At 39.1% G+C, this 25,070-nt stretch overlaps 1 protein-coding gene across 2 annotated transcripts in view; it reads left to right on the top strand.

The window, feature by feature from the left end:
- The first annotated feature begins 1,467 nt into the window (after positions 1–1,467).
- LOC149250952 (non-structural protein) overlaps positions 1,468–25,070 on the top strand; it is a 123,221-nt gene continuing 99,618 nt past the window's right edge. For both annotated transcript variants that reach the window (XM_089459294.1, XM_089459293.1), the window contains exons 1-5: positions 1,468–1,754; positions 5,058–5,115; positions 7,051–7,368; positions 7,564–7,615; positions 7,712–7,806. In XM_089459294.1, coding sequence (XP_089315420.1) covers positions 1,630–1,754; positions 5,058–5,115; positions 7,051–7,368; positions 7,564–7,615; positions 7,712–7,806 — 648 coding nt within the window. In that variant the 5' untranslated portion in view covers positions 1,468–1,629. The remainder of the gene's footprint in view (positions 1,755–5,057; positions 5,116–7,050; positions 7,369–7,563; positions 7,616–7,711; positions 7,807–25,070) is intronic.

Raw genomic sequence — 25,070 nt, 5'->3', positions numbered from 1 at the left:
AGAGAAAAACGAAGCAGGGAGAAAGGAGCCAGTAACCCTAACCCTAACCCGTCTCGATGCACAATCGCATCTGCAGTGGTAGCTCCATCCAAACCTTCCCTTCTATTATTTCAAATATTGGTTTGAGCATAATATCAATTCTCTTTAATTGATTGAAGCCTTAAATATGATTTAAAATTTTGTTTAATTTGATTATGTGAAGTATTTCGAATTTAATGATTAAATAAATTATTAACTTTCTAACTTTGAGCATAAAAGTTTATAAATTATATATGGGGTTGTATAACATAATACTTATGTATTTTTAAAGGGATGCAATATGTTTATTGCTATATATAAAAAGTTTTTATTTAAAAAAAATTGAGGTTATTTTATGATTTTTTTGTTTTGTTTTGTTATTGTAAGGTTAGGTGGTTGTTTGCTTTGCTTTGTTTTGTTTTGTTTTTATAGAATAATTCATTTAAATTTAAATAGATAGATATATATATATATATATATATATATATTAGTAGATTTTCATGGTAAATTGTTTTAGTGGAAGTTAGTATCTTGTCCCAAAATAAGGATATTTCACATATCAATTTGGTGTTTATTATTATTATTATTATTTAATTTAAATTAAGATGTATGAGGCACCTAAAAGTGAGTAGGTGTGGTTCTCTCTAAACTTCTAATACTAAAAGAGGATAAGGAAGAGAGTAATGGTGGTAGAGAGATGTGAAAGAAAGGAGAGAGGGGGGAAAGAGAAAGAGGGGACAAGGAGGAGGGAGAGACGAAGCTTGGGCGAGGGGGTGTCAAGGAGATTGTTGTGAAGGAGGGAGTGAGAGAGGGAGCGAGGGATAGGGAAGGAGAGGGTGGAAGGTGAAGAGAGAGAAAGAGAGAGAGCCCTGAATTCAATGGTGTTGGCGAGCTATAATGAGATGGTTTTGTTTCTCATGAACAAGCCCGTGTTTGGGACCAAAAGGAAGTTACAACTACATGCTTATCTAGAGCATAATGAGGGCCCCAAATTACAACATTTGGTTATCATTTGCTTTGATATATTCTCTACATTGAAGGAGATGCATTTGCACAATGAGATTGGAAGGTTTGAGTTCATGCCCAAACCTCCTTCCACAAAAATCTAAGAAATAGAGCTACATAGCTAATGGAGGACTCTGAGGAGTTTGGTGTTTTGGTGGCACGATCAAAGAATGTTCTTACAGACTTTAATTATTGAACAATTTTCATCCCACTCACCTAAATTTCTTTTAATTTTTAATTAAAAATACATTTATATTTTATTAAAATATATATATATATATATATATATTTTCTTTCCAATGATTTTATTTTAATTTTTATATCTTTAATTAAAAATACATTTTATTTTTATGAGAACAATTTTTTTCAAATTTTGTTTTTGTTTTTCAACATGATATTGGCCAATCTTCTATTCCATTGTTGTATCTTCTTATTTTATGGTATTGTTCTTTTCTATTACACAAAACTTCGAACGGCCAAATTTTGTCATCTCAAATATCCCCCTATTATTTGATTTCCTCCTAAAAAGCAGCGTAAGATTTTAAAGATACGCTTGAACCAGGATATTTGAATTCAATTTGCTGGTAACATAATTGGTAGAAGGGGATGAAAATGGCAGAGACGACCGTGGAGATCCAGACGGAAGGAAAAGCAGTGGACAAACCTGGCATTTGCCACATCATCAAAGAGGTCATTGGTTTTGTGCTTTACATGCACCAACAAATTCCTCAGTAAGTTTAGATATATACACTAGTCCGTTCCCTTTTTTTCACTTCCATTGTTTCTTCCTGCAAGTATCATATCAAATCTCAGGTACTACTTAGCCTATCATGGCTCATTTTTTTGGGTTTGGTTGCTCCACAGTTCAAAACTTTATAGAGTTGAAGCTGCAAATAACAATTCTTTTAATCCAGAGGAGCTGTTTAGTTTCCTTTGTATGATAAATTTCAGTGGAATGGTATCAATGTTGTTCTGTATGTACCAGAGCACGCCAAACCCTAAACGGCTTTTTGATTGTTTCCAACAATGGGTTTCCTTCGTTTGCTTTTAACACTATGAATTTTCATGTTTGAGGAAAGGATTTCTCATCAACTGGTTGCTTCCTCCTTTCTGTTTTCCAAATGGCTTTGAGAATTCACGCCTTCTTGTGTCCACCCGGTATTCTCCCCTTCATAGTAATGGCTAAAGTCGATTCCAAAGAGTCTTGCCTGGTAACAGCAGCGTATCGCTAATGTATGTTTCGACATTCACCCATCAAGGAACTGACTTGAATTTTTTATAGTTATCTTCTGCATACGAGTGCGTGTATGTCCATTCGATGAGGATAGTCCTTGCAGTGTTTGTTCGCCTCAACCTCTTCGAAAGCATACGGGTTAATCAGTCATTTTTTCATAGCATCCCAAATGGTAACTATTCCTGTATGAGCAATTTCCAAACTTGCTTCGATTCAGTTTCTTATAGCCAAAGCTGTTAAAGCTAAGACTCATTGCAATTTTCTCTTTCGCGTCCACTTATAATTTTATACAATAGAAATATATCTACCAATAGATCTCATCCATTCCATAAAGCCAATACTCTCACCTTACCATCAAATTATGGAAAATTTGATGGAAAATTTACTTTCTTGAGATGGACCCTTCGTTGGTAGACCCAATATGGAGAAGACGGATCTTTCTTTTCGTTTTGAAGTGTCTCCTATCCAATTGAAGCTTCCCAAATAGCTCCTTTATTTGCTCTAATTTGACCATGTCTCTTATCTACGGTGAGATAACAGTTATGTTCTGACTGTTACAGGACAACTTTTCCTTACATCTGCAGCTCATAGACATAAGCAATATCTACGCGTATGGGTTAGCTTGCAATTTCACTCAATTAACTAAAGGTAATGTCGTTTTGAAATAATGCAGTATGTGCGTGATAGCCACGCATCATCAGGGATAATCATATGGGTAGCTCCCAAACCTCCTTGTGAGACCCCACATCCCAACCAGCGTCATGTCTGAATCAGTACTTACTTTCTATCAATGGAAACTTGGTTAGATGGTAAAGTGGGGCTGTTTCATACCCCCCATTGAGGTTCAAATCCACCCCAAAATAAATTTCGCCACTCATAAGCCATCTTGCCTGTGCAAGCCTTGGGTGAATTTACTGGAATAGATACCTTCCACCACCCCTTCTTGCTTGAAGGGATCTTTCTAGAGTGTTGTAAGCCGGCTACGTTGCATTGTAATATACCTGGATTGGGGGAAGGAACTCTACCTTCCACCGGACCTTCTTACGCGAAGGGATCTTTTTGGAGTGTTGTAAGCTGGTTACATTGCATTGTAATATACGTAGATTAAGGGAGGGAACTCTCACTGTATGGTAACAACAGGTCATCTTCTCATGGTGTTTGCATTTTGACCACTTCTTTTACTTGTGTGCAGGCTTCCTTGTTGCCTTGTCTGTAGTGTGTTTTGGTTGGCTTGTCGACATTAGTCAGCATGCTTATTGGCTCAGGTCTCTACTTCTTTGTCAAGGTTATTATCTATTGTCTAGACTCTAATCGAATGGATCTTATTTCCCCAATTATTCTTGGTTTGGTTTGGTATTGTCTTGCTGTATGCATCTTCCATTGTTGAAATGTTGAACAAATTGCGTTCCTTTTGCATTGGCATATGGAGTTTGCCTATTTATATTTTCAAGATCATTGTTCCAGGGTTCATAGAAGATTTCAAGTTTAAGGGCATGCACATTGTATTAGATGGATCTTGAGATTGCTGTTCTGTCCATTTTTTGCATAAAGCATGATTCCAGAAAGAGCGGAGAGGATAAAAGGCAACGCTGTTTGATATTTTCAAAGTATAGAGTATATAGATTTCTTTTACTGAGGGATAATATTAACCAAAGATGTATCACCTAACGGTAGAGTAGAATGTCAACACAGAGGTAACATTTCTCCATAGATTAGTTTAAATCTCAGACAAGTGGCACATAGCTAACATTTACAAGAAAATAAAAAGGAAAGAATGAAATTATAGAATACGTACAGATGACCAAAAAGAACTCACTGGGATTATCCCATATATTACATATAACATCCAAGTTAATGCTCAAGGCCTCCCCAAGGAAACTCAGCTCATAAGATTCTTCATAAGAGGAAACAAAGGTCTTGGCTTTGATTTTTGGAAAACTGGTCGCAAGAATGAACATGGCCTGAAAGTTGTCAAGTCTACTTTGAGTTTACCAAAGATACAGAAAATCATCCACATATACTAATGGAATAGGAAAATATGGAAAATTATGAATCTAAAAAAGGAAAGGTAAATACTGTTGAAATGTTGTGATCAAACAAAGTCTTCAGCAAACGCAAGGAGGTTGTTCATGCAAATTGTGTTGAACCTCTCTAATTAATGGTTTTGAATAAGTATACGGTCAAAGTGACATGCTAAAATTTTTCCCAACGTATTCTATAAGGATTTCCAATGACAGATTTTATTGCGTCGAAAGTTGCTAGTTCAACTGCCCAGTGTAATAGAGATTTTGTCATGTGGGTAACGCTATATGATGGCTTAAAAAAAGAATATAGTACTTATAACAAAAAATAATGGTAATATTGTATGCTAGCTAAATATAGATACAAATGAAAATAAAAATCTCTATATATATGGAAGAGCGATATGTACACCTAATATAAAAACTTCTATATAAAGATAAAGAAACGAGATACCAGATTAGACATAAATAGAAATACTATAAATATAATATTTACACAGATTACAATGCAAATATAACTATATTGACAATAATCCAAACTATATTTTTACATATCCATTTCTGCATAAGTTTTGAGTTCCATTGTGTTAAGGGAGACTACAACCAATGCAGATCCATCTTAAGTGACCAAACAATTTACTCCTCAGTGGGTTTGATCCCTTTTAGCACTTGGTAGATCTGGGGTTAACATGGATCTTTGTTTACAAATATTTTATCATTGAACACTAAACCATGTTTAATACTAAACCATTCTTAACTATCCAAGTACCTGTTTCCAGTACACTGCAGCAACTGGAGGTGGAGTTTGCAAGTCTGAAACTGGAGCAACAAAGAATGGTGAGTTGATTATGCTGTTACTTTTTTCATCGTTAAAAAATAGACTTTGTATTAATATTCATAAAAGTACATATCTGCATTGTGTCACGGAGGGTGTTTCTTTCTCTCTTAGTGCCTTATCTTTCTAGTGTTTAAGCAAGAATAACTATCCCCTTTTGATAGCGAAAAGAAAGTGAGGTCACTTTTGGGTCCTGCTACCCAAGGCCAACAAAAAGAGCATAGCATCATTGAACATCTAGATATTAAACAATTTCTTAACTTATGCATAGAACAGTGAACCAGACACGTACTGTTCATGGGCTGTAGACTTCATCATAAGTTGCATAAGCTTGAGAGGATCCCACGATCTGGATTGCATCTTGGGTACCTCTGGCTGCTTCCTTCCCTACTCTGATGGAATTTGCAACATATTACTTGCGAATCCATCCCAACATTTGTTCCGTGGTCTTACTCAGTTTTGTCATCTGGCATTCCGGTTTCTCCAGCTGATTCGCTGAGCACAGCACCCTTTGCTCCATCTTTGGAATTGGTTTCTTCCCCTTCAGTTTAGCCTTATGAAGATCATGGTGTTGTGCATTCCTCCCAAAGTACTCTAGCAAATTGTAAACCAGCCCTGCCAGTAGATCTTGCACTTGCCAGTGTATTTCCACTGCTGCCTTGTATGTGCTGGGTCTGCTGGGAAGGAGGTCTGTAGCTCCCCCTTTTGAAATGGACTCCAGTTAGGTGACTATTATTGCCTCTGCTTCTATTTTCGTTTACTCTTCCACCTTCCTTCTAGATGACAAAGGGAGTCATTGAACTCATTGAAGTTTTGAGTAGGTCTCATTGAACTCTTCAATTAGCACTTTGACTCATTTCTCAGGCTGCTTCCTGCCTCCATGCTTCCATTGCTACCTTCTTCTTCGTTTTTCTCATACCGGTTTCAACAAACAAAGGTTGACTCTAATTTCTCAGGCTGCTTCCTGCCTCCATGGCACAATTGCTACTTCATCATTTTTCCCATACCGGTTTCAACAAACAAAGGTTGAAACTAGATTCTGCTCCAAACTAATGCCACTCCTAGTCATTGCTTACTCAGCCTTATAAACCATCGAATCTTCTGAAGCTCTTTTGATACCAGTTGGAGATCTTGGGGTGCATCGTCCCATGGAATATTTTCTACAATTAACTCCCTCCTGGCTTGACATTCACCATTCTCCTCACTATCAAGTGGTGAGTGCCGTGAAAGGGTGCTCCTCATTTAATCATAGAGACATGACTCATCGTGTTTGCCAAGCACTTGGTGAGTCTACTAAGCTTGTCTCTGAAATGAACCAAATTTACTAGTCTGGGCCAAACTGATCAAATTTGGTCAAACTTGTGAAGACTTGGTAAATTTGACAAAGACTCAATGAATTTGGTTGAGTTACTCAATCAGTTTGACTAATTTTGACCAAACTTAAGTAGGTTTTACCAAGTTTGACTGACCTTGACCAACATTTACCTCTTTTGAGTATTTTTCAGGTCTTTTTCTTTATCAGGCTTCAGGCAGACTTTTCCCCAAGATTTTCCCAAGTCGAAGTCATACACTTGCCCTTCTGCTTTGCCAAACCACCACTATTGAGTCCAAATCACATTTGGTTGCAATGATCAACGGTACACTTGCTTATGACTTGCTCCTCTTCAGTTCCACTTTGATGGTTTGTTCACAAAGCAGTTCATCTAGCGCCAACTTATTGCCATCATTACTTCATTCATACCCTGCTGAAATCTCATCAAACGACAAATCTGCTGTCAATATTGATTTCACTCTAGGCCTATTCTCAGGTCATTTTTGTAAGGTGACCCTCTGATTTCATTAACTGATCTACCCTCGTCTTTGCACCTATTTTCCCACTTTTGTGTTAAACAAGCATTTTAAGTTTCTTTCACACATTCTGAATTATCTTTATGCAGGTGACTGCATCAACTGAAAGAGAGATGCAATTTAAACCTTCTTCTCAAAGGAAAATGATAGGACAATCAAGGGAAATAAAGAGGGGAATCAAGAAGCTTGAAAAGCTTATGACTTCTATTTCCAATCTACTTTCTGCAATGCAAACTATGGTTCATGAAATTCCTGAAGTTCAGTTGGTGCTTTTGGCACTTGGAGCAAGCTCAACGCGGCCTCAGCATTTGTATGAGATATGTTTTTCTTACAAGGGATTAGTTCTAAAGGATGTTGAAAATTGTCCTCCAAGAAAAATTGGTAGAGCAGATGTTCTGTCGAAAAAGGTATACATTTTGCCAGGTTTTGGCATACTAATAAAATGAAGAGGTGAAAAATTGTCCTTGAGTGGAAAACATGTCAAGGGTTTGTCTTCTGAAAAGTTTATTGCAGAACTTCTGCTTTATCTTGTTCCCTAATTGTTATTTCGAGAGTGTAGATTGTGAATTTGAATACGAATCATTTCATTCATAACTGTGTAGATAATTCGTGAACTTGTATCGAATGGTGCAGGATGTGGGGGTCCATTATCAGGTGAGTTATACCACAAAATTACTCTAGAGAAACACTTTCCAGTTTTGGTAAACCTGTGTAATTGTGTTTGAAATTGAACCTGTGATTGGCATGCAGGACCTACAAAATTGTTTTTACTGTTTAAGGCTCCAGCTAGAATCGGTCCATCACAAGATTTCCTTCCAAAGCGTGACTACACTTACAGTAAAAAGGTGCGCGAGTAACTCAAGAAATTACTTTCTTTTATAGCTACTTCTGTTGGGACTTGGGAGATATCAACACTCATTAAGATCATGTTAAGATTAGTGACATGAGGATCATTAGTAAAGTTCTAATGGAATTAGGGTGCGCAAGTGTCAGAATGCATGTCCACGTGCCAAGTGAAAATGAACATGTGTCACATGAAAGTTTAAAGGAAATGAAGAGCCATGGGATAAAAAAAGTTTGAGGGTCAAGATTGACACAATAACCACACGACTTGTGAATTATGGAGAGTGATGAATGAAAAGAAATGAAACTTGTATTAATGTCACGAAAGACTGAAAAATGTCAAAGGGATTAGATAATAACATAGATAAGATAATTTTATTAATGTCCAACAAGTGACCACAAATAGGTCAATGGGACTGCTAAGAGAGTACACCATTTATAACCAAAAAAGAAAATGGGGATGCAAGAAACACATGACATGTGAGTTATGGAGATTGATAAATGAAATGAAATAAAATTCATATTGATGTCATGAAAGACCAAAATAGGTCTAAGGAACTAGAGAGTACAACAAATATTTACAGCATTTATAGCCAAAAAAGAAAGTGGGGGTGCATGAAGCAGCCTAAGAGGAGACAACAATGAGTACAACATAGCAACACCAAATGACATAAGCATACAAGTAAAATAGTTAAACCAAGAAGGTGAACTATAGGAGGTGAACAAGTGTATGAAAAGAGATAGAATCTTGAGAACGAGGTGTCATCGGTTGTGGTAGAGAGTCATGGGGGTGGGGAGGGAGGGTTGCGAGAGCTAGCTTTACTGATCATATGAATGGATGGTGTGGGTGTCAACATGCAGTTCTTTCTAAATCATATCCTTGGGAGAGTGTCTTGGATTGATAGGTCCTTGCTGTAATATCCCTTGGGGTAAAATTGCCCTTAGGGTTGGAAGGAGTGTTGACGTTTTTGCAGCATTGGGTAGACATTCTCCCACGGGGTCATGCTGATTTGACTAGTGGGGGAATGGTACATTCACCCATAGGGCCACGCTGATTTGGCTAGGGGTGAATGGCCCAGGGGCAGACTTTCTCCCGTGGGGTCATGTTTATTTGAACAGGGAGAATGATACATTTACCCATGGGGCCATGCTGATTTGGCTTGGGGTAAATGGCCCACAATGTAAAATTCCTTCTGGTGTAACCTTCAATGTTTCAATGATTTCCTGTGTTTGTAAAATTTTCATTGATGCCTTTTATCAAATAGTTTGATTGCATACTGCTGTAGGTGTCTCCTTCATAATTTTAACTTAATAAATGCACACAGTGGACAACATTGATCTTGTTGTCGCCTAAGATGTACACCTAGACGTGGGAAAAGTTTCCTACCCCACAAGGTATAGTCTTTATGGCGCAACGCTCAGAGTAGGGGTTGTCACCTATTCCCTACTCACTCCGTTTAAGCTCTCTCCTAGGCAAGCTATGGGCGGTGGTCTCTCCTAGGCAAGGCAATTACCTCTCTAGATAACTTGAATTAAGATGAATTGGCAAGTGTGATTATTATTGACCAATGCAAGTATCAAAATATGGATTTAATTAGATCAATATGACACTTAATGAGATGAAAAATGAGAGACAAGTGCCTTAAAATAATGGTCAAGAAAGATATAACACTTAGACTATAAGAAATGAAACTTCAAGTTACAAGATAGGCAATGCTGCAAGACAAGGTTAGTACAAGAGATCAAGAGATTAAAAACAACTAGAAATATGAGCAATAAGATTTGAGATAAGCTTGCAAGTAAAGATGCTTAAATATGATATTCAAGAGACAATAAGCTTGAAATAAAGTAAATCTTGCAAATAAATAATGAGCTCACAATTCCAATTACAATAACCAATTGAAAGAGAATCTTAGATGAATGCAAGATCTATCTATGTGAGATGCAAGATCTTGGTTAATTTTAATTTATGCCTAAACTAAGGTGAATGCCTTCTCCTCAATTGTCAAAACTTGTCTTAGAACAAGGTTGTTGGGAGAAGTGCTGGGGAAGGAGGCTAAGGCCTCATTAATGATACCTACCCAGGGCTTCTAGCAACCCAAGTGCCTCCATTCCTACAAGGGACTCGGCCACAAGAGAACTGCAAGGTCACTTGTTTTAACCATTGTTTAAGGGTCAAGCTTCTCAAATTGAATAGTGGAGAAGGTTGTCCTAAACTTTCTATCAACCAAGCTTATGCTTGGAGGTAAATTTTAAGGATGCAAGTCTAGATCTAGGATGCAAATGCAAATGCTTCAATGAGATTCAATTGTAACAAGATGCTTCAATAAAGGAAATGCCAATCCACTTATAATCAAGGTTTATGATAATCACTTAAAGCACAAGATTACTAGCTTACAACAATGATTCAATGAAGCAAATTTAAGATTACTCAATGAAACAATAGAAATGAAAGAGGTGACAATTAGATCTAAATGTTAGAAACAATAGCTCAAATGCCTTTAGTTAATAGTGCTCCTTAAGATGTTCTTCACTTATATTATATTATGACAGTTGAAACAAGTGAGAATTATATGATGAAAGCACAAGTAAATGATGGAAGATGAGATTGCTAACAAGAAGATAATAGAAAGACTACTTTAAATCTAAAATGCAAATGAGTTTAAGACAAATGATTTCTCAAATGCAAATAGATCAAATAGCCAAGTTAGTGACAAGAGCAAGTAGAAGAAAAAGTAGCCCAAGATATTAGATCTATGATATGATGACAATGAAACTCCAACTAATCAAATGAGAGCAAGAAGAAAAGTTAGTAATTAGATCTAAGACTAATGAGAAAGAAAGCTAAGCTAAGAAGATGAGAGATCCTCCCTTTTAAATAAGGAGGGGGATACCATGGGATTGAATCCCAAGCTCCCTTCAAGAAAAATATCACTTTTATTATTAATATTACAAAGGAAGAAGAGACCCTTTAGACAGTGAGAAGGGCTCTTCAAATCTTGAGAGGCATGTAGCTCCCATGGGTATTTTCAGGTAGAGTAGACAACCATAAAGGTTCTCGAGCTATATGGCATTGATGAGCCACATCATTGATTTCGAGTTTTCTAGTTAGGAGGAGGCAACAGGCCAACAGGTTTGGATGGATGCCATGATGGAGGAGTATTAGTCCACCATGAAGAATGATGTGTTGGAGATAGTTTCGAGATCGAGAGGGAAGTCTATAATGACCTCCAAGTGGATTTATAAGATCAAGCATGTAGCAGATGGCAACATCGAGAAGTACAAAGCGAGGTTTGTGGCATGAGAGTTCTCCCAAAAGGGGGAGAGGACTATGATGAGACTTTTGCTCCAGTCACCAGGTACACTTTATCAGGACTATTGTTTCTCTTGCTGCAGTTATGGATTGGAGGTTACATAAGATGGATGTAAAGACTACGTTCCTCAATGATGTGATTGAAGAGGAAGTGTACATAGAGCAACCTTAGGGCCCTGTGGTACATTGGAAGGAGCCCCATGTTTGCAGGTTGAAGAAGGCTTTGTACGGACCTAAGTAGGCACCCAGGGCATGGTATTCCAGGATTAATGGATACTTGATGAGTTTGGGCTTCACCAAGAGTGATGCAGATCCTAACCTTTACTTCATGGTTGTTGATGGTGATCCTTTGATCTTGGTGCTGTATGTTGATCTGTTCCTAACTAGGGCAGAGAGGCTCATTGTTGGGTGCAAAAGGGAGTTGGCCTCAGAGTTCGAGATGAAGGATCTTGGCTTGATGCATTATTTCTTGGGATTGGAGGTGTGGCAGAGATCAGATGAGATCTTCCTTGGACAAGGGAAGTACATAGTTCAAATCTTGAGGAGATTCGGTATGATGGATTGCAAGTCCATGGTTACACCTATGGTGACCAATATGAAGAAGCTGAGTGATTTTGCTTCAGATTCAGATTTGGTGGATCCCATGATATACATGTAGTTGATTGGATACTTGATGTACTTGATTAACACCTAGCTAGATATCTGCTTTGTAGTGAACACCCTGAGCCAATTTATGGTTGAGCCGAGGCATGTACAATGGGTTGTATCAAACAATGTGTTGAGGTACCTGCATGGTACAGTTGGATATGGTCTGAGATATGTCTTAGGTGGTGAGGTGACGTTGTAGGGATATGCTAATTCTAATTGGGTCGGGAGTGTAGTGTACAGAAAAAGCACCTCAGGGTGCTGCTTCAACTTAGGATCAACTATGATTTCCTTGTTTAGCAAGGAGCAGACTTTTGTTGCAGTCAGTACAACAAAAATGTAGAATATTGCAGTTAGTGCCGCAAGTCAGGAAGTAGTGTGGCTTCGGAAGCTGCTTGCATGGCTATTTGATTAGGAGCTAGAGACGACCTTTATATTGTGATAATCAAAGCTGTATTAATCTTTCAAAGAGCCCAATGTTTCATGACAGGTCGAAACACATTGAGATCAAATATCACTTCATTCGAGACATGGTGCAGAAGGGAGCAATGAAGCTCCAATACATATCCACAAACGAGCAGATTGTGGACATTCTCACCAAGCCTTTGTCTAGGGGAAAGTTTGTATACTTTCGAGACAAGCTTGGTGTGATGTAGAATGTCTCCCTCACTAAGAGGGAGCTTTGATGCTTTTGAAACATCGGACAAACATTCTCCCATTGGGTCATGCTAATTTTTTATATAGCGGGTTTGAATTGTTTATTGATTGGGTTTTTTCAGCCAACAGAGGGTAAACAATTCTAGTCTAATATTGAGTTGTGAAGTAGGCTCCATTAGTGAAGGGGTTTCTTGTGATAGAAAGCCACCTTGATGGGTCTCTACTCCACATTAGCGCTCTATATAAATAGACAACATGTGTGAGGCAAATCATCACCATAGCAAGCTCATTTGAATCATTTTTAGTGGAGGAGAAATGCGTCCAAAAAGAAATTTGTTGCTAGAGATCATCTTCATGATTTCTGTCTTTCTTGTTGTGGCTGCACGTGTGAGAAGAGAGGATTGTTTGACTAGTCGTACAACCAGGTTTGATCAGGTCTCATTGGTTGTTTTATTGATTTTTGGAGGCTGCACGCGCGGGTTTTGATTGCAGGTCACATGTGCGGATTTGACCATAGGGTTGAATTCGATCACAAATTGCAGTTTGACCATCGTTGACTTTTGACTGGTTCTAGTTTAACTAACGTTGAGTTATAGCTGTTTGAATGACATTTGACTTGGATTATTGGCACATATTTCTAGACAAAATTTCTGATTTGTGATCTTGTTGAAAAGACAAATTTCTCCTAGAAAAGATTGCTGGGTTTTCTCCCAAGGTTGTTCCCAGGTGAAATTTTTTGTGTCTATTGTGCATGGCTGTCTTTCTATGATCTTTACTGTTTCTGTTGCATTTACTATTGAGATTTTCTGAGTATAATTATTCAATGAAAGCAAAGGCATAAAATTACTGTTTGAAAATCATTAGGAAGTGATTATCGGGCATAAAATTGTATTCAACTGCATTTGCCATAGAATTTCAACAAGGAGCACATGAAAAACAACCGTATCCTAACTAGTATCACAGTAATCTCTCAATTTTTGCAAACAAAGATAATATTGAATGCAATAAACAATGTAACCAATATCAATTCCACTAACAACTCATACACATGTAACCAATCCAATAGTACATAATGGGTGTTAAACCCATAGTCCTTTCAATAACACACTAAAATTTTAGATTCACAACAATTGCTAGCAAACCCTAATGTCTTAATACTATTGGTCCGACCTTACAACCAACCTTAATAATCAACCAAACTTGCTGCCTCTTTACTGCCACAATAAACCCAACTGAACTTTGTTTTTCCATAGATCATGCCACAGAGATATTTGAGGCTGCAAACCGACCTTAGGGGTGTCCTAGTGTCACAAAACCGCCTTAGGAATGATTCTGTTGTCACAAAGATGACCAATTGCCAAAGAATTGCTCATGTAGGGGTCACAGTTCAACAATGGGGCCTTAGGGGTATTCTGCCACCACAAATTTGACCTTAATGGAGTGCCTCTACCACAAGGAATCCTCTAGGAGTAACCTGCAGCCACAGTAAACCAATCATTGTTACAGTGGGTACCTTCAAGGGTGATCCACTGTCATAATTGAGCCCTGCAACCATAATAAACCCTCACTATCACAGTGGGTACCTTCAAGGGTGAGTCACTGTCATAATTGAGCCTTAAACCTCCTTTGCTTTCTCATATTTGGCCCAGGAACTTCACTGTCAAAGATTTCGCCACAAAATTTAATGCGCTATCACAAGAAACCACCCTCTATATGGGCCGTTGCATCAACTCGGGTCACGAAAGCCCCTGTTGCCTCATATTTGCTCTTAGAACCCTTTGCGACTCCAGAAAAAACCCTTCGCAACTTTAGTCCTAGCCTTAGAACCCTTCACTGTCTCAAGATGGATGAATGCTGCTTCAAATATTATTCTCAATAGAGTAGAGAGAAGGGATTGGCTAGGGTAGAATCTTTCACCATTGAAATCAATCAGAGAAAGGGGTCCTAAAACCCTCCAAGAGCCTCAGCTCAAAAATTATAAAAGTCCACAACCATGATGATTGGAATGATTCTTCTCTCTCCATTTTATAGATTCCCTTTGGGGTCTTCCCTCATTTTAGTTTTATGGGCTAACACGTTTCCCTCCATTTTGCCCCAAATTTGGCTTTTATCACAAGTTTTCCTCCAATTACCCTAAATTATCCAATGTTAACATACTAACATCAAATAATGGGTTCCCCCCCTTTTCAAATAATTATAGCCTATGAGATTGGATAGGCTACTTCGTCCTCCCTTGGGAAATTTAATTAGAAGGGGACATTACACTCCCCCCTTGTCGACATTGCTCGTCCTCAAGCAATTGCAGAGTCAACACATCAATATGATCCCAATTATGCTTGAAGAATGCTCCAACATACATTTGATGTACTATCCTTGCTTTATTGTCAAACTTTGAAGACTTCAACCTTGTGCCTGTTTCTTTCCTCTGCTTCCCACCCCACAACAAATTTTTCTTCTCCCTTGCCATGATCAAAGCTTTGTCTCTTCTTAGTCGTAATCTTGATGTCTGAGGTTGTTTGTTCTAAGATTCAAAGAGATCATTCTCATCATCATCATCCGAATCAAAGTCCCCAAAGTTTTTGAAACTGCTCCTCTCTTATTGGTTCCAAGAATGAGGACCTCTCAAATGATCCATATTCCTTCCTTTGATTACTTTCAAACCCCCCATCCTCATCAAAATTGTGGGCCCTGTTACCCACCATCTGTGGGTGACCCCTATAGGAGAAATTTTCTCCTAGATGTGTCTTCAGCGAACAACCAACAACCCCTTGCAGCCACCTGATAGCTCGATGTGCCACCATTTTACGCCACTTGAGCCAACCATTGTGTGCCCTTGCTCTTTTGTTATGATTGTATGTTTGAAGGTGGGTCTTCCAACCCTGAAGGTATGACTTTTCATTATGTAATTTGGTGTTTATGCTTGTTTTTCTTGGGCACATTTGGACATGAATTGGTGGGAGGATTCAACATAAAGAGTGGGCTTGGATTGTACCCTTGTTACCTTATCTCAACTTGGGGGTTAATCTTGTATCCTAGTCTCGTGGGAACTCCTTTACTGGCTTATAGCTTTAAGAGTGGCACTACATGGGAAACCCTAATTTTGGTTACGTGGTCCTGCTCTCGATACCATATATCTCACTCCCTTTTGCTCATTTCAAGCCCTTTTCACATTTTCCCCATTTGGGTCCACATTTGTCCATTGGGTCCACAAGGTGTTAGCCTCCCCTTCCCCTTTCCACACTTTGGGTTAGGCTTAAAACAACGCCCCAGAGGTTGATGCAGCTAAAAAGAAAGATAAAAGCATAATTTGGTCACTTACAATAGGAAATGTACCACAAAACGCAAAAGATGGTCGGGACATAAAAAATTAGCGTGTGGGCAAAAGCCAAACATGAGCTTTACCCCGTATCACTATGGCCATCACCCTGGTTCCTAGGGCCCTTATGAGTGCCTCCTCCATCATTAAGGAACACATGATTGTCCCAACCCCTTGTGGGCGATGAACTGCCTAACCTTAAGGGGTAATCACTGCTACATCATACACATCATGCTCTCATCCCTTGGAGCCTCGAGCAGTAAAAGGAAGAAAAATCAATAAAAGGAAAAAAGCATATGAAGAAGGGTGGAAAAACAAACGCTGGGGTAATTCATGTGCCACGATTTCTCCCTCCTACATTCATACACCCTGTTAGACTCCGTCTCATGTCAGAGATTGATTCTTCTTCAAAACAGGGTTTTGAAGAAGAAATCATTAAATGTTGTTTTTCAGATTATGTAATTTGTTCTTCAACTCTTCAACTGGCAACCGACTTTCATATTGTCTGAACCTTCAGAAACTACTTCTCCTTCTATGGGCTCTAGCATACCTTCAGTGTCTAGGGAGGGTAATGAAGTTGTAAGTGGAGTAAACAGTACAACCTTATCTGGAGGTATACTCTCTGCTGGATTTCATGGAAGCTTGTATACTTGTATGCATTGCATGGAGGCCGAAGAAAAGCTTGTTGCTGGCACTGGTAATGGTTACTTAAGGTTTATTGGTATTAATGCTGGTTGCCAACTTCATCTATGGCGATGTGAGCCTTTGGAGACTTCATTTTCTTCTTTAATTTCTGCTATTTGCTGTTCTGGACATCGAGATAACCTTGAAAGCAAGAAAGGATTATCCAACTCTACTTGGATAGCTGCTGGTCTCAGTTCAGGGCATTGTAGATTGCTTGATCTAAAGAGTGGGACCATTATTACACATTGGCGGGCTCATGATGGTTTCGTCACCAAGCTAGCTGCATTGGATGAACATTTGTTAATTTCAAGTTCTCTTGACAGAACTTTGCGTCTCTGGGACTTGAGAAGAATCCGACCTACCCAATTGCAGGTCTTTAGGGGACATTCGGATGAAGTTTTCGCAATCGCCAATGTTCTAGTGGACTCCTTTTTCATTGTCTATGTTTTAACGCCAATCGTATATTGGAACAATGTTTACGATGCCAAAACATTTCCCATCATTTCATCAGGTGTCTTCTTAAAGACTGGTCATAACTACAACACATTACAATTGTTAACAAGCCAATTCACCTTCGATGAGGCTTCATATACTTATTATGGCAAACAGCACTTGAGTGCTTTCTTTGCCTCTACATATGGAGTCGGATTTGGAGCACTCTCTGCTACAGTTTCCCACGTTCTCTTTTTCCACGGAAAAGATATATAGCATCAAACATGTTGCTCAGGGCAGCCGGTATATCAATATAATTTTCGGCCAAAATGTATCTATGTGGCTGTCATGTTAAGACGGATGTCGGAGGCCGAGCCATCATCAAGGAGAGGCCAAGAACCATCAAAGAGGAGCAAACGGTCCCAGAATCCCCGAGGTATCTTTTGCTGAAGGGTAGAACTGATGATGCACGCCATATCCTTGAAAAAATTGCACATGTAAATAAAAAGCAACTTTCACCTGGGAGATTTGTTAATGATCTCAGCATGGAACTCAATGAAGTAGATACCATTGATGGGTTAGAAGAAGCTTGTTTGTTGGAAGCCCATGGGAAATTAGAGGAGAGCCACATGGAAATTAAAAGTGAAACTGGAGTACTCTCGCAGGTCTATAGTCTTTTTTCCCCGTCGTTAATCAGGTCAACACTTCTTCTATGGATAGTATTATTTGCAAATGCATTTTCCTACTATGGACTTGTCTTGCTTACTTCCGAATTGAGCGGTGGAGGTGGGAATTGCACATCAGACACTATGCCTTTAATTGCTTCCGATGAGAGTAGTCTTCACAGGCATGTTTTTTATTTCAAGTTTTGCAGAGATTCCTGGGCTTCTATTGTCAGCAACTATTGTGGACCGTTTTGGGCGCAAGTTGTCAATGGCTACAATGTTTTTTCCTATCTTGTGTTTTTCTTCTTCCCTTAATATTTCCTCAACATGAAGTTGTCACGACTTTTCTTCTCTCAGGAGCAACGCATTAAAAAAAACATCAACAATTTCGTATTTAAAGACGATTGGCAGAATTTCGAAGGAAGAACTCCATTCAATGTCAGATGTCAAAATTTGTGGTTGTTTTCACCTAATGTAGATTTCGGATAAAAATTGAAATCCACAGATTACAGTCAATAGCTGGACACGGTTTAAATGGAGATAAAGCTGAAGGTTCTGTTTCTACAGATGAAGATAGGCAACGTATATTTGTTTCTGACACTAAATCATCATTGAATCATCGTGGCAATGCAGATGAAAGCGGTTTAGACAGCGCAGGCAGAAACAGAGTATCTATATATTGTAGATAAGTTTGATGGTGGCGGTGGCATCAGGTGAGCACTTCAAATAATCGAAAACGTTGATATATTGCTTGGTCAAGAAACCACAGGCCTTCTTGATCAGCAAAGGTTTGAGAATTTTGTTCAAATGGAACTTCTTGAAGATTTCTCAGAACATTATTTATACTGGCATCAATCATACACACGCCAAAGGACCCTTTTCACTGCACATCAACTAATGTCAACGCCATGAGGGTGCATATCTCTGAAACAGTTTAGAATTCAAGCTATGTGGACCGGCCACGGAGCATCATTTGCGTATGTATCAGCGCCTGGCAACGTTCATCAAAGATGCGTGCCAGATAGCGCTCTCCCTGTGCCAGATAGCGCTCTCCCACCCATACAGATGCGCATAGTAAGGAGATTGGTTTATTGAACAGATTACATAGCATCCAATGACACCAAAGATGGATTATAAAAGCATTTGCATTATAAAAAATTATTAAGTTTTCATTCAAATGACAAATGTAAAATAGGGAACCACACCAGGGCACTAAGTCTGATCCTCATTCATGCCACAAAGACATCAACCGCAGCAGAAAAATAGGAACGAATTTCCTATTTCAAGACCTCAGAAATCAAAAAGATATGCGCTCCAGTATTTGTTTTTTTTAATTAGCCAGCAGAGGATTTCAAAAGAAACGCATTTGCCTATTTTAATCCGTAGCCCTGATTCTATGAGATCTTAGCACCAGATTTTCTCTTAATGAGCCAATTGTCAAAAGAGTTAGAGAAACGCTGTACCATGTAGAGAATAGATGTAACGTTTTTTGTTATTTTTGGTAATGTTAGTTAAACTGCGCCCCTGTTTTGGGCAGCGTTTCATGTATTGTATTAAAAAAAATTCATTTGAAGAGAGTTAGCGAGGGAGAAAAGGAGAGGAGAGATTTTCTGAGTGCTGAGTGCTGGAACAGAGCTTTCAATGTACAGTTTTCTGCAGGGATTTTTAATGAAAATTTCACAGCTCTAACTTCTGAGATTCATGTGGTATGTTAATTTAGCATAAGTTTTCCCTTTGTCTCATATGTAAACTGTTATGTTTCATTCACCTCATGATCATATCTAATTGAGCAAATGAAGTGTTTAGGTAGGAATTCATAGTATTGTATGCTCCTCCTATAAATTTGCTCATATTCAATGTTTTCTTCTGTTTAAGGAGGATTCAAAGTATTATTTGCCCTCCTTAGCTCCTCACCAGTCTTGCCATCCCATTTAAAAATCTAGATTTGATGGTAAATTCCTTGCCTACCTTGCCTCAGTCGTCAACCTGTGTTGTTCATTATATTTCTCTGTTTGAAGCTGTGATTTTGCCCATGCAGCCCAGAAAAACCCCAAAAACTTTAAATCAACCCTCCTTATCAGTTTACTAGCCTAATATCAGTGTTTCTAATTGGTCAGCTCATCCTATTGAAAAATCCACCTAGTTTGACCAAAGAGAGCCTTCTCATACCCCGTAGGGCTAGCTACGAGGTGAAATGGTTTGATGTTGCCTTGAAGGTTTACCTTCCTCAGCCTAGGGTGAAATCTCAAGCGCTAACATAGTGGCGACCATACTGGGGAGAACAAACTGATCTTTTGCTCATTGATGTGTTATTTCATAAGTCTTAGACGGAGCCTGAAGTTACGCCAGGTAGCCTTCGAAAACGCTCTTGTTTCACATCAACGTTAGTAGATAAACGCTGCTTCAGTCAATCTCCGTGAGCTTGTGAATATAGCACTTCATTTGAATTTTACCCCAGTACATGTATCAATTTCAGATCTGATGCTGATGGTGGACAGCAGTCAGATACATATGCAGGTTGAACCATTCACCTGGCGACTCCAACTCGATCCAGACATTCCAGTGCCTGTTGATATGTTCATGCAATGGTAGGGTATGTGGCAAACCCTGCACTTTGTGAAGCTCTAAACGAATTTAGAGAATGCTTAGTGGATATTGAAATTAATGAAGAAGTTTTAAGTTTTTTCCTTCAATGTTTGAAATCTCTGAATTATCATCGTAGCGTCTGTGACTTACTTGTTGAAAGAATCGAGAAGGAGATTCAAGATTTAGATGAGCAGATCCAGTCTTATGATTTCCAAGACCCTAAAAAGTTCTTGGAAATCCTTCCTCCTTCACAACAAGAAATGACAGACTTGCCTATAGAGGTATACATTGACAGTGTGCAGCTGGAAGTATGCATTGCAGAGTTGGGGCAGCCAACAGAGTCCGGTGTCCGTGATCCTATTGCGGCATACATGGACACATTTTTCAGGTTGACTGACAGATCAGGCTGTCTTTTCCGTGACCAGGGTCACCACGTGCATGAAGGGCTGCCAGCATCTGCATCTGTGACTTCGTGGCAGCATTCTCAAGCGGCTTCATTTTCAGGTTTACTTGAATGGTTAATATGGCATTTTAGCATTACCTGATCTATTGTTTGTACAGCAGATTAGAGTAGGTTTTGTAAATAAATAAGCAGCCATAAGGGCAGCATCTTGTTTTAGTTTGCTTGAAGATTGTTTGAGTTCAGTTTCAGTTTGAAAATAAGTCAAGAGTTGTGTTGATGATGACTCCATTGCCCAATGGATGGAGGCACTGTCTGCTCTCCCAAAGTTCTGCGGTTCTTGGCACCTCCAGGAAGCTGCAGTTGCCATCCCAAATGGAGCCGATGTTAGACTCCGTCTCATGTCAGAGATTGATTCTTCTTCAAAACAGGGTTTTGAAGAAGAAATCATTAAATGTTGTTTTTCAGATTATGTAATTTGTTCTTCAGCTCTTCAACTGGCAACCGACTTTCATATTGTCTGAACCTTCAGAAACTACTTCTCCTTCTATGGGCTCTAGCATACCTTCAGTGTCTAGGGAGGGTAATGAAGTTGTAAGTGGAGTAAACAGTACAACCTTATCTGGAGGTATACTCTCTGCTGGATTTCATGGAAGCTTGTATACTTGTATGCATTGCATGGAGGCCGAAGAAAAGCTTGTTGCTGGCACTGGTAATGGTTACTTAAGGTTTATTGGTATTAATGCTGGTTGCCAACTTCATCTATGGCGATGTGAGCCTTTGGAGACTTCATTTTCTTCTTTAATTTTTGCTATTTGCTGTTCTGGACATCGAGATAACCTTGAAAGCAAGAAAGGATTATCCAACTCTACTTGGATAGCTGCTGGTCTCAGTTCAGGGCATTGTAGATTGCTTGATCTAAAGAGTGGGACCATTATTACACATTGGCGGGCTCATGATGGTTTCGTCACCAAGCTAGCTGCATTGGATGAACATTTGTTAATTTCAAGTTCTCTTGACAGAACTTTGCGTCTCTGGGACTTGAGAAGAATCCGACCTACCCAATTGCAGGTCTTTAGGGGACATTCGGATGAAGTTTTCGCAATCGCCAATGTTCTAGTGGACTCCTTTTTCATTGTCTATGTTTTAACGCCAATCGTATATTGGAACAATGTTTACGATGCCAAAACATTTCCCATCATTTCATCAGGTGTCTTCTTAAAGACTGGTCATAACTACAACACATTACAATTGTTAACAAGCCAATTCACCTTCGATGAGGCTTCATATACTTATTATGGCAAACAGCACTTGAGTGCTTTCTTTGCCTCTACATATGGAGTCGGATTTGGAGCACTCTCTGTTACAGTTTCCCACGTTCTCTTTTTCCACGGAAAAGATATATAGCATCAAACATGTTGCTCAGGGCAGCCGGTATATCAATATAATTTTCGGCCAAAATGTATCTATGTGGCTGTCATGTTAAGACGGATGTCGGAGGCCGAGCCATCATCAAGGAGAGGCCAAGAACCATCAAAGAGGAGCAAACGGTCCCAGAATCCCCGAGGTATCTTTTGCTGAAGGGTAGAACTGATGATGCACGCCATATCCTTGAAAAAATTGCACATGTAAATAAAAAGCAACTTTCACCTGGGAGATTTGTTAATGATCTCAGCATGGAACTCAATGAAGTAGATACCATTGATGGGTTAGAAGAAACTTGTTTGTTGGAAGCCCATGGGAAATTAGAGGAGAGCCACATGGAAATTAAAAGTGAAACTGGAGTACTCTCGCAGGTCTATAGTCTTTTTTCCCCGTCGTTAATCAGGTCAACACTTCTTCTATGGATAGTATTATTTGCAAATGCATTTTCCTACTATGGACTTGTCTTGCTTACTTCCGAATTGAGCGGTGGAGGTGGGAATTGCACATCAGACACTATGCCTTTAATTGCTTCCGATGAGAGTAGTCTTCACAGGCATGTTTTTTATTTCAAGTTTTGCAGAGATTCCTGGGCTTCTATTGTCAGTTTTGGGCGCAAGTTGTCAATGGCTACAATGTTTTTTCCTATCTTGTGTTTTTCTTCTTCCCTTAATATTTCCTCAACATGAAGTTGTCACGACTTTTCTTCTCTCAGGAGCAACGCATTAAAAAAAAATCAACAATTTCGTATTTAAAGATGATTGGCAGAATTTCGAAGGAAGAACTCCATTCAATGTCAGATGTCAAAATTTGTGGTTGTTTTCACCTAATGTAGATTTCGGATAAAAATTGAAATCCACAGATTACAGTCAATAGCTGGACACGGTTTAAATGGAGATAAAGCTGAAGGTTCTGTTTCTACAGATGAAGATAGGCAACGTATATTTGTTTCTGACACTAAATCATCATTGAATCATCGTGGCAATGCAGATGAAAGCGGTTTAGACAGCGCAGGCAGAAACAGAGTATCTATATATTGTAGATAAGTTTGATGGTGGCGGTGGCATCAGGTGAGCACTTCAAATAATCGAAAACGTTGATATATTGCTTGGTCAAGAAACCACAGGCCTTCTTGATCAACAAAGGTTTGAGAATTTTGTTCAAATGGAACTTCTTGAAGATTTCTCAGAACATTATTTATACTGGCAACAATCATACACACGCCAAAGGACCCTTTTCACTGCACATCAACTAATGGCAACGCCATAAGGGTGCATATCTCTGAAACAGTTTAGAATTCAAGCTATGTGGACCGGCCACGGAGCATCATTTGCGTATGTATCAGCGCTTGGCAACGTTCATCAAAGATGCGTGCCAGATAGCGCTCTCCCTGTGCCAGATAGCGCTCTCCCACCCATACAGATGCGCATAGTAAGGAGATTGGTTTATTGAACAGATTACATAGCATCCAATGACACCAAAGATGGATTATAAAAGCATTTGCATTATAAAAAATTATTAAGTTTTCATTCAAATGACAAATGTAAAATAGGGAACCACGCCAGGGCACTAAGTCTGATCCTCATTCATGCCACAAAGACATCAACCGCAACAGAAAAATAGGAACGAATTTCCTATTTCAAGACCTCAGAAATCAAAAAGATATGCGCTCCAGTATTTGTTTTTTTTAATTAGCCAGCAGAGGATTTCAAAAGAAACGCATTTGCCTATTTTAATCCGTAGCCCTGATTCTATGAGATCTTAGCACCAGATTTTCTCTTAATGAGCCAATTGTCAAAAGAGTCAGAGAAACGCTGTACCATGTAGAGAATAGATGTAACGTTTTTTGTTATTTTTGGTAATGTTAGTTAAACTGCGCCCCTGTTTTGGGCAGCGTTTCATGTATTGTATTAAAAAAAAATTCATTTGAAGAGAGTTAGCGAGGGAGAAAAGGAGAGGAGAGATTTTCTGAGTGCTGAGTGCTGGAACAGAGCTTTCAATGTACAGTTTTCTGCAGGGATTTTTAATGAAAATTTCACAGCTCTAACTTCTGAGATTCATGTGGTATGTTAATTTAGCATAAGTTTTCCCTTTGTCTCATATGTAAACTGTTATGTTTCATTCACCTCATGATCATATCTAATTGAGCAAATGAAGTGTTTAGGTAGGAATTCATAGTATTGTATGCTCCTCCTATAAATTTGCTCATATTCAATGTTTTCTTCTGTTTAAGGAGGATTCAAAGTATTATTTGCCCTCCTTAGCTCCTCACCAGTCTTGCCATCCCATTTAAAAATCTAGATTTGATGGTAAATTCCTTGCCTACCTTGCCTCAGTCGTCAACCTGTGTTGTTCATTATATTTCTCTGTTTGAAGCTGTGATTTTGCCCATGCAGCCCAGAAAAACCCCAAAAACTTTAAATCAACCCTCCTTATCAGTTTACTAGCCTAATATCAGTGTTTCTAATTGGTCAGCTCATCCTATTGAAAAATCCACCTAGTTTGACCAGAGAGAGCCTTCTCATACCCCGTAGGGCTAGCTACGAGGTGAAATGGTTTGATGTTGCCTTGAAGGTTTACCTTCCTCAGCCTAGGGTGAAATCTCAAGCGCTAACACACCCGAGGCATGGGCTTCCCTCATCATAGCTACCCTTGTACCATGACATGTAGCTTGGAGCCTTCTCTCTTGCCCCTTCTTCTTTCCATCATTATTTCAGATGACACCTGGCATTTGATGGATGTACCATGGACTCGTCACTCCCTTAGAGGTTGACACTACCTAATAGGGTCCTTTATTAACCCCTCTTGTCGAGCAAGGTAACATTTGTACATTCTAAAGGCCATTAAGGGCATGCCAATATGAAGTGTCCACTTTTGCCCTTGATTAGCAAGCTTGTTTACTCAATTGCACTAATGATTAATTGTACTGGAAGGTGAGGAGATGCATGGAATCTTATACAAGATTGTAGGTGGGTCTTCATCTTGGACTTGGTCTCCCTATACGAGGTCGAAGCCCTCCAAAGGGTCACAATGGCACTTGTAGGGTAAGCGTTGAGAGCCATGGGCTTCCACCATCGCACAACGTTGATTTCCACACCATGGGCTTCTTCAGCACCATACATTGTTTGTTCGTGCTCCAGCCATAC

Source organism: Pinus tabuliformis, chromosome 7 (assembly GCF_031772625.1).
Source record: "Pinus tabuliformis cultivar Carrire ecotype Pingquan chromosome 7, CPIR1, whole genome shotgun sequence".
NCBI lineage: Eukaryota > Viridiplantae > Streptophyta > Pinopsida > Pinales > Pinaceae > Pinus > Pinus tabuliformis.
Note: the sequence above shows the minus strand (reverse complement) of the source record. Positions and strands in the feature narration are given on the sequence as shown.